Source organism: Micromesistius poutassou, assembly GCF_964030765.1.
Source record: "Micromesistius poutassou genome assembly, chromosome: 8".
Lineage (NCBI taxonomy): Eukaryota > Metazoa > Chordata > Actinopteri > Gadiformes > Gadidae > Micromesistius > Micromesistius poutassou.
Genome location: NC_140278.1, coordinates 13,985,480 through 13,999,124, shown reverse-complemented (window position 1 = coordinate 13,999,124; position 13,645 = coordinate 13,985,480). Strand labels below are relative to the sequence as shown.

General features: G+C 45.6%; 1 protein-coding gene across 1 annotated transcript in view; it reads left to right on the top strand.

The window, feature by feature from the left end:
• Positions 1–13,645, top strand: part of ptprub (protein tyrosine phosphatase receptor type Ub) — a 143,083-nt gene that overhangs the window by 97,035 nt on the left and 32,403 nt on the right. The window contains exons 10-14 of the mRNA XM_084471924.1: positions 2–203; positions 3,316–3,418; positions 4,461–4,734; positions 8,132–8,168; positions 11,531–11,669. Coding sequence (XP_084328050.1) covers positions 2–203; positions 3,316–3,418; positions 4,461–4,734; positions 8,132–8,168; positions 11,531–11,669 — 755 coding nt within the window. The remainder of the gene's footprint in view (position 1; positions 204–3,315; positions 3,419–4,460; positions 4,735–8,131; positions 8,169–11,530; positions 11,670–13,645) is intronic.

Sequence of the window (13,645 nt, the reverse complement as noted above, 5' to 3'; positions counted from 1 at the left end):
GATCAGTTACCAGAGCATCGAGTCTTCAGATCCTGGTATTAACATACCTGGTCCGAGGAGAACCGTCTCCAAACTGAGGAATGAAACCTACCACATGTTTTCCAACCTCTACCCCGGCACCACCTACCTGATCTCGGTTCGCGCCCGCACCACCAAGGGCTTCGGCCAGACGGCCCTCACCGAAATCACCACCAACATATCTGGTAGAGAGCATCCACTTCCTGTAGGGTTTGGTACATTGGTGTATGTTCTATGGGTGTTTCCCCCTCTAGAAAGGTGAAGGGAGGCCTTTTGAGAAGACGTTCTAAAGAAGTTCTACGACCCGTTTTGTATGTGTTGACAAGGGAAGCGCTTCCTTCGCCTATACTGAAACATGCACAATGGCGGGATTATTTAACTATTCAGAATAATTGGGGCAGTTTCACCAACACTCTCAATATTTCCTTGTAAGGCTGACGTAAATCTCTGGATCCGAGTGACACACACAGAGGACGACAGCAGGTCTGTTGTGTGGGGGAAGACTACAGAACAACAATTCCTCAGCCCTACCTCACAGCTTATTATGGCTCATATAAATCCTGCCTTGGTTTCTCTATTCCCCTTTAATGAACTGCATTGCGCTATTTAAAGGGCCGCCCCGCAGGAACACACAACACAACACAAGCCCTTTCTTCTATCCTCATTCAAGACTCAGTCGACCCCCCCTCCCCCCCCCCTCAGACACCTCACACTCTCGTCGCTCTTTGTTTTATTTATTTTTTTCAGACGACGCAGACTTTAATTATAGATTTATTGCTCAATCAACCCCTTAGAGGCTGCGTTTCACATGCTGCACTGGCAAGAGGCCAAGCAGCAGATACAGTCCAGAAGCCAGGGCGGATCAGGCTCAACCTCCCGCTGCCAACAGTGCACAACATTCACTTACGCTGAGCGTCGGGGAAATGAGCGATGACAGCCAGCCAACACCTTCAGCAGCGATGACTGTCAGCGTCTTTGAGCAAGGCATCATAGAGGACCCCACTGCACAGACCCCCCCCCCCCCCCCCCCCACAGCCTTTTACAGAAACAAATGCTCACGCACACACACACACACACACACACACACACACACACACACACACACATAAACTCTCTCTCTCTCTCTGTCTCTCTCTCTCTCTCTCTGTTATTCTCTCTCTGTTACACTCACACGTGTGTACACACACACAAACACACACACACACATTTTCATTGACTAAAAATGCGTTAGAACACGTCCATCTCGAAGACAAGTTTGTTCAGAATCTGCTGCTTATCGCAGGTCGACACTCGATTTCCTTCTCATACATTCCAGTAGCGTCACAGTGCATTTCCCTGTTGAAGCTCAGCGTCCATCCACTTCAATGGGGCTGCATAGAACAGCTTTTTCTAGTGCGTCGAAAGTCGACGGTCATTGGATAATGCTGCGATTATGTCCCTCCCATGGACGCTCAGCGTCTCTGGGGGTGAATGGAGGAGTGGGCTGGCCTGGACGCTGGGCTTCTGCGTGATGATTGGAGGGTCTGCGAAAGACTGAGTTGCCGTTTGATTGACAGCGATTTTGAACTATAAAACGTTGCCGGAGCTGTCTTCATTCCTCAGTCCCATCGCAGATTTTGCAAGCGAGTGGGAAGACGAACTGCAACCTTTTTCTTGATATTTGCTTGGCACCGCTGCAATTTAAAGCTTGTCAGGGGCAACGTTTTCAGTGGATTAACTGGAACGTTGTAGGGAGATGTCTTAAACTCCTCCCCTTTCATTAAAAACAATACAATGTGGTCTGGTCTAGTCTAGTCAGGTCTTCAACAGAAATTTAAGAGCGTGGGATTGATTCTGAAAGTGTCAGTGTCACGCCAGATGCATGAGAGTTGGCAACCCTGTCTTGGTATTTGGCCATCACTTTGATTCAGGGAGCCTGAGGTCTGAACTTCAAGTCCTGTATTCAGATCAGGACTTGCAGGGTGACAGGGTGAAAGCTGTGTGATTTCTTGGTGTTCCTTAAAGACATGGAGTTGGACAGTGCAATACCTCAGCTTTGCAAACTGTTCTCATTAGTGGCAACAATTAGAGCTACATCTGCAGGTGTATAAAGGAGCTTCTCCTGTTTAAAGCGGCTCAAGTCCTATACCTAACACAATGGGCCAAGGCCGTTTAAGCAGCCGAGCTCTGCTGACCATTGAGAGGACACTGGTCAAGTCACTGGAAAAGACAGCTAGTTGGTATGACAGAGCATTTCCTTGAAAGAGAACAGAGAGCATAATTTACATATACATAAATTGACAATTTATATGATGTAGGCCGAAAATGAGCTTCCCCTCTTTGAAAGACCAGCAGCCGCCACTGACAGCTGTGTACCCTGTGGCGGATTAGAGAAATCATCTCCTCAAACAGGCTGGCAGTTTTCATCCAACTGTCTGACTTGTACACAGAACCACTCACCTTTAATGTCACTAAAAACAGCAATACACCCCCTTAATGTCACTAAAAACAGCCCCACACACCTTTAAATGTCACTAAATGCACCCTCTGCTTTTAGGATGTCAACCTCATCAGCATCAGCAGCCTGAGCTCAAATGTTGGTCACCTTTTAGTAGACTAAGCAAGTGTTCCCGTCGTAGAATCTTCTCCCTCACGAGTTGTGCTATTACTAAGAAATATATTTATGTATTCAAATATATAAATTAATATATAATAATAAATATGTATTTATTTAAATATATATATGTATTTAAATATATATATTTATTCTATATATATATATGTATATATATATATATATATATGTGTGTATATATATATATATATACATATATATATATGTATATATATATATATATATATATATATATATGCGTGGTATATCACAGGTTTGCTCACAACTGTACACGTCGGCTACATTCCTTCTAAATGACGAGCGGCAACGATTTGTGTGTGATCTTGCAAGACTTTTAATTGGATGTGTATCCACGACAACCACAGGCACCACCGTTCAAGCAGCGAGAGGATGTAGGTGGCTGAGAGGATGTGTGAAGGTGGGTGGAGGTGTGGAGGGTGCAGTGGTTTGTTCAGCAGCATTGGCTGACCACGGCCTATCGGGTTTACAAGGCCCGGGAGGGAGGGGTACTGGGACTTTCATGTGGAACCAGAAGACCGGATGAACCGGATCAGGTTCTGTGTCCCAGCCGATCCAGCGGGCAAGTGTGTGTGGACGTGTCAGTGGAGCACATTGATGTGTAGAGGATATTAAGTTAGTGTGTGTGTGTGTGTGTGTGTGTGTGTGTGTCTGTGTGCCGGCAGCCCCCACCTTTGACTACGGGGACATGCCCTCCCCCCTCAGCGAGACAGAGAGCACCATCACCGTCCTGCTCCGCCCGGCCCAGGGGAGAGGAGCCCCCGTCAGGTGAGTCTTCATCAATATACAGATAATATATATAGATAGATAGATAGATAGATAGATAGATAGATAGATAACCCTAACCCTATATATATATATATATATATATAGATAGATATTTATAGATATTTATAGAAATAAATATGTATAAAAATATATATATATGCAAGATCTGAACAATGCTGCTATCCGTGAGTTTAACGAGAGGCAGAGAAATTATTCTCTGTGCCTTTATATTTACTTCAGTAGGACCCGGGGATCAGAGAGACGATGAAAAAAAAACACAAGAAACTTCCCCTCCTGAGATCAAGCTCACTGCAGAGAGTTCTTCACTCGTGTGGCTTGGCCTCATTGTTATTCCTTCGGCTGCTTGACTGCGCGTAACTGCGTGATTTCTGTGTGTGGCTGATCAAAAAACATACTTGCTGACACACGAGTGTGCACACACACACACACACTCATGCATGCTAGTGTGTGTGTGTGTGTGTGTATATCCTGTGTGTGTTTGTGTGTGTGGGCACACAGAGACAATATGGACAATATAGTTGTCTTACTTTGAATCAGAAGTCATTGACACCATAACATAACATAACATAAATAGCCACAGGTAGTACAATTTTAGTTGGAGGACACATAGGCTGCATCCGAATCTCCAGCCTAGTAGGCGGGAGTAGTTTGTATTGTACTATGTGTAAATAGGATGTAGTGTAAATCATAGTTACACATATCCACTATGCATATTCACATTCTAATAGTACACCAGACAGTTCACACTGTAGTACTGTTTACAGTACATAGTATGCCGCCATCGTCTGAAGATACTGGAAAACGCGACAAGGGAGCCAGAACAAAGACCATGATGTCTTTACTGAAATGTTGACATTTCTATCCAAAGCCAAGACCGTGAACTCAGTGGCAGCTCACGGTGAATGCGTTAGGCTTTTCCATCAAACACCCTAGTATCCACTAGACTCTCCTGCCGCCGGATGTGCGCCTGGAAACACGGGAGCGCTGACCTGCTGTGTTCCTCCGTCCCTCCTTCCTGCAGCACCTACCAGGTGGTGGTGGAGGAGGAGAGCGTGAAGAAGGTGAAGCGGGAGCTGAGGCTGCAGGAGTGCTTCCCGCTGCCCATGTCGCATGCCGAGGCCCAGGCGCGGGGGACGCCTCACTACTACTCGGCGGAGCTGCCCCCCAGCAGCCTGCCGGAGGCCAGCCCCTTCACCGTGGGGGACAACCACACCTACAACGGCTACTGGAACACCCCCCTGGACCCGCGCAAGAGCTACCTCGTCTACTTCCAGGCCATGAGCAACTTCAGAGGGGTGAGTGTGGATGTGTGTGAGGGAAGGAACAAAGCATTACGTGGAGTGGGGGATTGAATAAATCCCTCGAGAGTCTTGATTTGGTTTGAGCCGGAAGATTGATGGGGAGATGTCTGGCATTTTGGGACTATTTCTTGGGGAATAAAATGTCTTTTCTTCAACATTGTTAACACCCTATTTCCCCGCTGTAGCTACTTCCTCTATAAATATTAAACAAAGTAGCGTTCTCCTGTGTTGCCATGACAATAAGCTTTTGGCAGTACTTTGACGCGGGCCCTTCATGGATCAGCGAGAGTCTGTTACTCCAAGTATGTTTCAAAACACTGCTTTTTAAGCACAAGGCCTGTTGCCAAGAAGGCCCCGGGGAGCAGCAGTACCATGCGGAACGCCCTAACAGGAGGATCTGGCGCCTGCGAGACAATCACTTAAGCGTAATTGGACACAGGTGCAGGTGATCATAGATGGGAGATTGCTACTCTAATATTCAGGGCAGTGAGGAGATGTTGCCGTGCAATGTCCACAAAAACAGTAATGGAATTCAGTCTGGACGGGCCTTTTTGCCTCTGTTCTTCTGGAAGATCATCAGTAGGAGAATGAATGAATTGCGTTGTTAGGGCCAGCAGCCCCTATGTGACTTGTTGAACCCTGTTATCTACTGACGGGTCGGCTGGGCTGGGCCTGCGTTGTTTGTGTTGCAAGGCCGCTGATCGGAGCTGTGGGGGCTGGGATAGAGGGGGGGCAGATGACGGGCGTGTCTTTCCGCCCGGATGGAGAAACACACGGGGGGGAGTGCAGTGTGAGCACTTCACACAAACAGCCCACTCAGAGTGGGATTAGACAGGGCTGGCTTCAGCACCGGACGGGATTAGTCGTATTTTATTTGTTCTACTGGAGGTGGTCCAGACCCTCTTGACCAGGCGTTAAGCCCCGCTCCGGACTGGACTCATCCAGAACTGTCCCCCCGGTGTCCTGCATGCCTGGTACCCCTGGATGTGATGTCACCGTCACTGAAGTCAGGCTGCTATTGTGATCCATCATAGCGTTCAGATGCCTCAGAGAGACACTCTCTGCTCTTCATCCTGATAACAGGCCTGACACCAGAGTGTCTGCTGCTTAATGGTTGTTGTCACCCGGTTGAGAGTCTGTTGTGTCTGTCACCCGGCTTAGGGTGTTGTCTTTGTCACCTGCGTTACAGTGTGGTGACAGCACATGTAGGGCTCCATGGCGTGAGATATGACAAGTCCTCTTAGTTTATGTCTGCATACACTTCTACATTTCTAGGTTGAAAAGAGATATATTTATACATGCACTTATCTGAGATTCTAGTAATTCTCTTAACTGTTTTAGAAATATAATAAAAATGGACATGACATTTAATGTTTGGTAAGGAAATAATAATTAATTTGGATTGATTTTGAATGTGAATTATTAAGTGAATACTAAAATTTACTGAAATTAATTTGCCCTTCAGCATGTAATGGGAGCTATCGTCATGGTCTAAGAATCATCAGTCTCTGTTCTTGGCCAAAAACGCTGGCTGGCAATGAAACCCACAAATATTGAATACGAGATCCATCCAAATGGGTTCATAAACTAAGTGCATTATTTGCCTTACAATCTTCTCTGTATTGATCATTTGTCATATCTTCTGTCTCGGTGTAATTGATCTGATGTTTATGAAGCTTGTTAAATATAGATTGTGCACCTTAAACGTCTTCCTAGTTCATCATGTTCGCTGACACTGCAGCTCATTAAAAAGGAGCCTGTGTGGCCCGCTCCAGTTTGGTGTGAATTTATGTGTACATGCCAGCATCACAACTAGTCTTTTCAACACTGGCAGCGATGGGAATAGTTAAAACATTTAGCAGGACCCATAATATTTGGCGTTTACCCACACTATTTATCTGGAGAGAGGCTGTCACTCTTCTGTAATTGCTTTGATTGATTCTTCTTAAGATGCACTTGAAAGAGCATGAATTCAGACACAGGCTTTTTTACCACTCATCAGGGTTTTTATAATGCAGCCCTCTCCTACATGTCCCTATGGCCCTACAACCAAGCACACACACACACACACACACACACACACACACACACATGCAGGTACACTCACTGCACGCACAAACACACATGCCCACACATACATACACACACACACACACACACACACACACACACACACACACACACACACACACACGCACACACACATTTTTCATCACAACACTCATTGGGGCACACGCAAAAGCCTCATACACATCCACACACCAACACCGAAATGCACACATCCATTGACTCACTCACATGTGCACACAAACGCAGAGTGAAACAACGTTTTGCGTCACCATTTTGTCCTTCTTTTAAGGTGCTGGGTTGTAAGGCCCCCCCCAAACACACATCACACACACATCAATGCTGTCTTATTTCTCTCTACTGAATGTGGCAATGTGCACAAGGGAAATGTATTGTGTGACGTTGTCTCGTTAACTGCAGCTGACAATTTTTGTTGAGATTGATGTCAAAATGATCTCAAACCATGCTCCATGTTTTCTTGCAAACATGGGTTCTCAGATCCTTAATGAGCCATTACATTTATAAAAGCTTTTCCGCTTTTCCGACACATTACGGAAAGAAGCGGCTCTCACCTTTAACGTGTCAGACCCCAGACAAAAATAATAGATACAGTTGGTTGGTGTGTCAGGTACCAAATAATTTGCAAGCCTTGGCTCCACCTATAGTACATGCCACGAACCCATGTCTATTTTGAGGATGTAAATAGTGATACACTGGATCTTCGCTCTACTGCTTCATGTCAAATTCTACCCTCTGGACCTTTAATTCAATTAAATCTGGAATATTTGGAGTAGTTTGATGAGCTCTTTCTAAATTCTAAATTGCTAGATTGACATAGTTGTTGCAGGACATGAATAGGCATCTGAATCTCTACATTTGATGATATACTGTATCTTCCTCGAGGTGGAGGAGTAAAATGTATTCTAGTTGTGAATTGGATTGGCTTGACAAAGGTCCTATTCATGACTTTAAATGGCGTCATTTAAAAAAGAGAGAAATAACACTTACCTTCTCAAACTCACAGCTCTTTGTCCCCAAGAACACCTTGTTGGTCTGTCTTGAACTTAGGTCCATACTTGTATTAGTTTCTGTGCTGTTGGTCTCAAGGCTCTATCGTCAGAAATGTGGTTTGAAAGAGTGCTATAACTTTCTTTATTTTATCACTACATCTTTTTATATTCCATGGGCTGCTGTTACAACAGAATTTCTCATGTATGGGATGAAATTAAGTTCTTATCTATCAGTGTATATATATATATATATATATACAGTATATATAGTATCTTAAATGCACCCTGACATCTGTGTTTTACTCCTCTTTTAGGAAACCAGAATCAACTGCATACGCATTGCTCGCAAAGGTAAGAGAACATATAACATCTGCTTATAAACACTGATGATAACCCATCATAGCAACATGAAGGTGTTCAATTAGGATTACTGCGAAGGTAGGATAACGCAACATGCAAGTAGCGGTGGGGGGCTTTCATCCTGGTCGTGGTACAGAGGCGTCAATGTGCTTTTACAAAGACGGCTTCTCTGTTCCCACTCACAAGACACTAGACAGCTACATCTGAAGCCTCTGACCCCAGTCTGGTCTACAAGAGTCCTCCAGATCAAAAACAGCTACCTGAACCCATCAACCACAAAAAGCACTGGGCACTCCCCAGGCCCGCTTTCTCCACTCAGGGATTCAAAAGGACGCGGAAAGGGCAGGGGAGAAATGACTACGCCCTGATGGCAGAGGAGCGTCTCTTTCTGCCTCTGTGCGCCGTCACAGTGAATATAACTCCCGTATTGATAGTTTCATCTTGGCACTGCAACAGTAAGCACAGCCTCGCAAATAAATTCACCGGCCGGGGGGCTGTCCTTTTTTTCGTGAAGCCCTCTCTTTCTTGGTCCAAAAAGAGGCAGGGTTCAGAGCCTGTACAGAGCCGAAAGCTCCTGTTCCACATCGGACAGCCAGGCTCTGAATGAAACCATTTCCTCATGTTGATGAAAATTGCACAGTGGCAGCTTTCTTTTGGGACACATATGAGGCCCTGCAAAAAGAACAAACAGCAGAAATAAAAGAAGGAAATAACAATTCATGGTTTGGAAAAACAAGGAATAATTAAAGCTTTGTTTGATTTTGATATATCTTTTATGAGCAAATGTCAGCCAGTCAGAGAACAAAAATCTAAAAACGAGATAACATTGTTTTAGAGGAAGTAAGGCGTTGTTTCAACTGATGGGTGGATCTCCAAGAGAAAGAGTGTGATTTAAAGGTGGGACAGGTCAGAGGTTATTTCATCCCTGGCTGTGATATCTATACTCTGGGCTGCTATCACTCACCAAAGCACACAGGCGAGTGATTACAGCGCGGATAACAAAGCAGCCGATTCCATTCCCACTTCCAGGTGACAGTTTAATTAAGCATTGCTTGGCAGTTCCTATTCCACAATAGCCTTCCATTTCAGCTGTAAGTGCCAATTTCCAACAGCGGGCATTGGCTGCGTGCACGAAAAAAAATCTGCTCCATACTTATGTTTAGCTAAATGGAAACTCTAGGCTAAGAGTAGCACAATCCTCTTATGCATCCAAAACGTCACGAAATTGAATTCCCTGTGCTCTGCATTTATTTAGGAAATGTAAAATAGACTTTTCAACTTCATTTCTTGGTGTTTTTTTTGTAAACGGTCGGTTAGGAGTGAGTTTCGGTATCTGACGACACAGGGGCACCTTGGGAAGACCGATAAACAGAACGCTCCGGGACAACAAAGCAACGTCTTTGATCAGCCGTCAGTCTGTCAGGCCTCCGCCTGTACAACCCATCACATGGAGCATCAAGTGATGTGGTTCACAGACTAAAGAGAACATTGCCTTTGCCCTACAGACAAATACAGCAAGAGAGATGAAACCAACAAACAAACAAACCAACCAACACACAATGTGGTTAATAAAGCGTTTATTTCCATAGCCCAGTACACGAATCACACTGCCATATTCAAAGACCCCAGGCCTCTATGAGGGAGAAGAAAAAAAGATCTTGCAGGATGAGACAAAAGACACTGCCCCACTTTTAGCTGTATTTGGGATGAGGCTTATAAAGGCCCAGGGCTGAGGAAAGATAAGCCCAGGAACATAGCTCTGTTTTCCTTCTATTCTGCCCCCAATCCCATTGTCCCCCCACTGCTCTGTTAGCTAGGAGTCCCCAGGCCTGTTCTGACTTTTCCAATTGCTGGCTGAAAGATAGGTTGGGCTGAGCTAGGGCTAGGCAAGTGATCGGTTGTGCTAGAGATAAGCTGGGCTACAGACTGGGCTGAGACAGGGTAGACTAGTGAAAGGGTGGGCTGAGTCAGGCTGGGCTGCGATAGGCTAGGCTAGAGATAAGCTGGACTAGAGACAGGCTGGGCTGAGACAGGCTAGGCTAGAGATAAGCTGGACTAGAGACAGGCTGGGCTGAGACAGGCTAGGCTAGAGATAAGCTGGACTAGAGAGAGGCTCGGCTGAGACAGGCTAGGCTAGAGATAAGCTGGGCTGAGACAGGCTGGGCTAGAGACAAGCTGGGCTAGTTAGGCTGGACTAGAGTTAGCTTAGGTGCTGGGTCTGTCAGGGCCTAGAGGACAAGATGACACCATGCACGGAAATTAGGTCACAGTGCGGCTAGAACAAGACAAAAGAAGAGCCAATCTTCTGACCCATTAACATAAGTATAGACTGTAGAGTGCTCCGCCGCTGAAATGAATAACCTGCAATTATCATAATGACCTTTGCCAGTAACTCTCAGACTCCAGGACACCTTGAGACTATTCTGTCTGTGTGGATGAGTAGACGTAGAGAGACTAAAACTAAAACATGCGCTTTAGTGTTGATATTGTTGTGAAGGATCATTTATGTATGCTCACCTTCATTCCGCGTGTGTGCGTCCTTACTTCCCATTGAACTTGAAAAATGCGAGTGTCTTTCTCTTCTTCATACAAGCTCACTTTTACCTTAGATCATTATTTTTATTTTTGGTATTTTCTTTCAAGAGCACTTTGAACGTCTCGCTCATTGTCACGCATTTACAATCGAGCGCTACATGCAGAGATTTCATAAATCTAGAGATCGCTGTTCAGTGAATTCCATCTCACAGCTTACATAAATGCGAGCTGCATTGATGTGTGAGCACATCTGAAACAAAGAATAAAAGAGAGAAAGGAAGGCAGAGAGAGAGAGAGAGTCTTCTGCAAACTCTTTTCAATCTATGAATAGCTTTGAATTATTCCCCTCTTTCTCCTTGTGTATGCATTTTATTTCCTGCTGAAGCGGTTCTCCGTCCCTGAATCGTTCTAAGCCGTTGAATCTGAAGGTAGCCAGATCACACTCTGTTTTTCTTTTCCTAATGGCCCTCTCTTTCCACCTCTTCCCCTACTATCCCCACCCATAACTCCCTCACTGCCACCTCCTTCCCACCACCACCTCCAACTCTCGCCCACTACTACAACCACACCTCCCCCACCACCACCTCCACCTCTCCCCCACCACCACCTCCACTCCCCCCCCACCACCACATCCACTCCCCCCCGCCCACCACCACCACATCCCCATATTCCCCCCCCCCCCAACACAACCACCTTCACCTCCCCCTGTCCACCACATCCACCTCCCACTTCCACCTCCCCCACCACCACCACCACCTCCACCAATCTCCCACACTCTCCTCTCCCCCACCCCTACCTCGCCCCGCCCCAACTTCCAGCTGCCTGCAAGGACCACCGGCGGGCGCTGGAGGTGACCCAGCGCTCGGAGGAGATGGGGCTGATCCTGGGGGTGTGTGCCGGGGGTCTGGTGGTGCTCATCCTCCTGCTGGGCGCGGTCATCATCGTCATCAAGAAGGGGTGAGTAGCGGGTGGTGTGGAGGCTGCTCCACCATGCTGGCAGTATTGAGGGAGGTTCGGTCCAGCACGCCCCATTTGCGGGCATGGCTCGGGCACCGCGGCAACCATTGATCGTGCACTATGTCAACCCCGCTGTCTCCCAGTAGGGGCAATTAGGGATAATGTAGTCGTTACTGTATCATACTGCTCACATCTCTCCCACTCCTCTTTTGGCTTATTTTTGCTTGTTTCTTTTACTCTCTCTGAGACACGGCATCAGAGGACACCAATTATCAACCTATTGGATGTTGTTGCCGTGGTTATTTCTGCCTTGTTTGCTATTTCGCACCATTAAAGTACACCCGCAAGTGTTTCATTGTGTTGCTCTAAAGCACTTGCTAGAGCGATTTAGTATTTCTCTCTATAGCTAGAGCTACATTATAATTCTCTGGTACACTAGCTAGAGCTACATTATAATTCTCTGGTACACTAGCTAGAGCTACATTATAATTCTCCATGGTACACTAGCTAGAGCTACATTATAATTCTCCATGGTACACTAGCTAGAGCTACATTATAATTCTATGGTACACTAGCTAGAGCTACATTATAATTCTCCATGGTACACTAGCTAGAGCTACATTATATTCCTCTATAGGTCACTATCTAGAGCGACTGAGTCTAGTAGTCTAATCTCACTCCAGCCAAAGAGTCTCACTCCAGCCAAAAACCCAAAGTTGGCAACCCTGCATTAGCTAGGACTACATTCTAATTATCAATGGATGGTAAGCTAGCTAGACAACATTGTATTTGTCTTTAGCACAATAGCTAGAGCTACATTTTTTTCTTTGTAGTGCTAAATTGCTAGCGCCAAATAGATTTCTGCTACGGTGCACCTGAGGGGCCAAAAACCTCTCATCCACAGGGCCATCCAAGTGTGAAGCATGTAATTATAGGTGGATGCAATTCAATTAGCCACTTAATTATGCACTCTAAGCAACAACCTGACCTCTGGAATTGGATGTTAATTAGGAAAGAAAGAAAGGTGTGCTTTCTGTGATCATTAACCTGTGATCCTAAATGTTCACCTACCCTACCATTACTCTACATTTGATTTAGACATACCCCAAGACTGAGACTCCAGGCGACTGCCACAGTTAACAATTAACCTGTCTGTAAGAAAGTGAACACCATTTTACATTCCGAAACCCCACCATGCTAAATAGGGACTTAGACTGAGGGCTAGTTATCACAATGGAATGGCTGAGAAGAAGGTTGAATTATGCTGATTTGATGAAATACGGTGCTGGTCTCCATATTAGCCCCTATTGCACTTCTAAGCTACCATGAAGATGGCTCTCAGAGAATTGATTGCTAGATTTGCTCTAGCTTTAACCCTGCATGTTTTTTTAACATGTAGGAAAACATGGACATATTCAACTTAATGACTTCTTTCAATTCTGCTTTGATGTGCTGTGTTATACATACAGCTTATACACGTGTCCTACAGGCCTACTCAGTATAGCAGCCTATACATGTGTCCTACAGGCCTACTCAGTATAGCAGCCTATATGTGTGTCATACAGGCCTACTCAGTAAAGCAGCCTATACAAGTGTCCTACAGGCCTACTCAGTCTGTTATTGCAGCCTATACAGATGTCCTAGTAGCCTACTCAGTCTGTTATTGCAGCCTATACAGATGTCCTAGTGGCCTACTCAGTCTGTTATTGCAGCCTATACAGATGTCCTAGTGGTCTACTAGTCTGTTATTGCAGCCTATACAGATGTCCTAGTGGCCTACTCAGTATGTTATTGCAGCCTATACAGTTGTCCTAGTGGCCTACTCAGTCTGTTATAGCAGCCTATACAGGTGTCCTACAGGCCTACTCAGTATGTTATTGCAGCCTATACAGATGTCCTAGTGGCCTACTCAGTATGTTATTGCAGCCTATACAGGTGTCCTACAGGCCTACTCAGTATGTTATAGCAGCCTATAC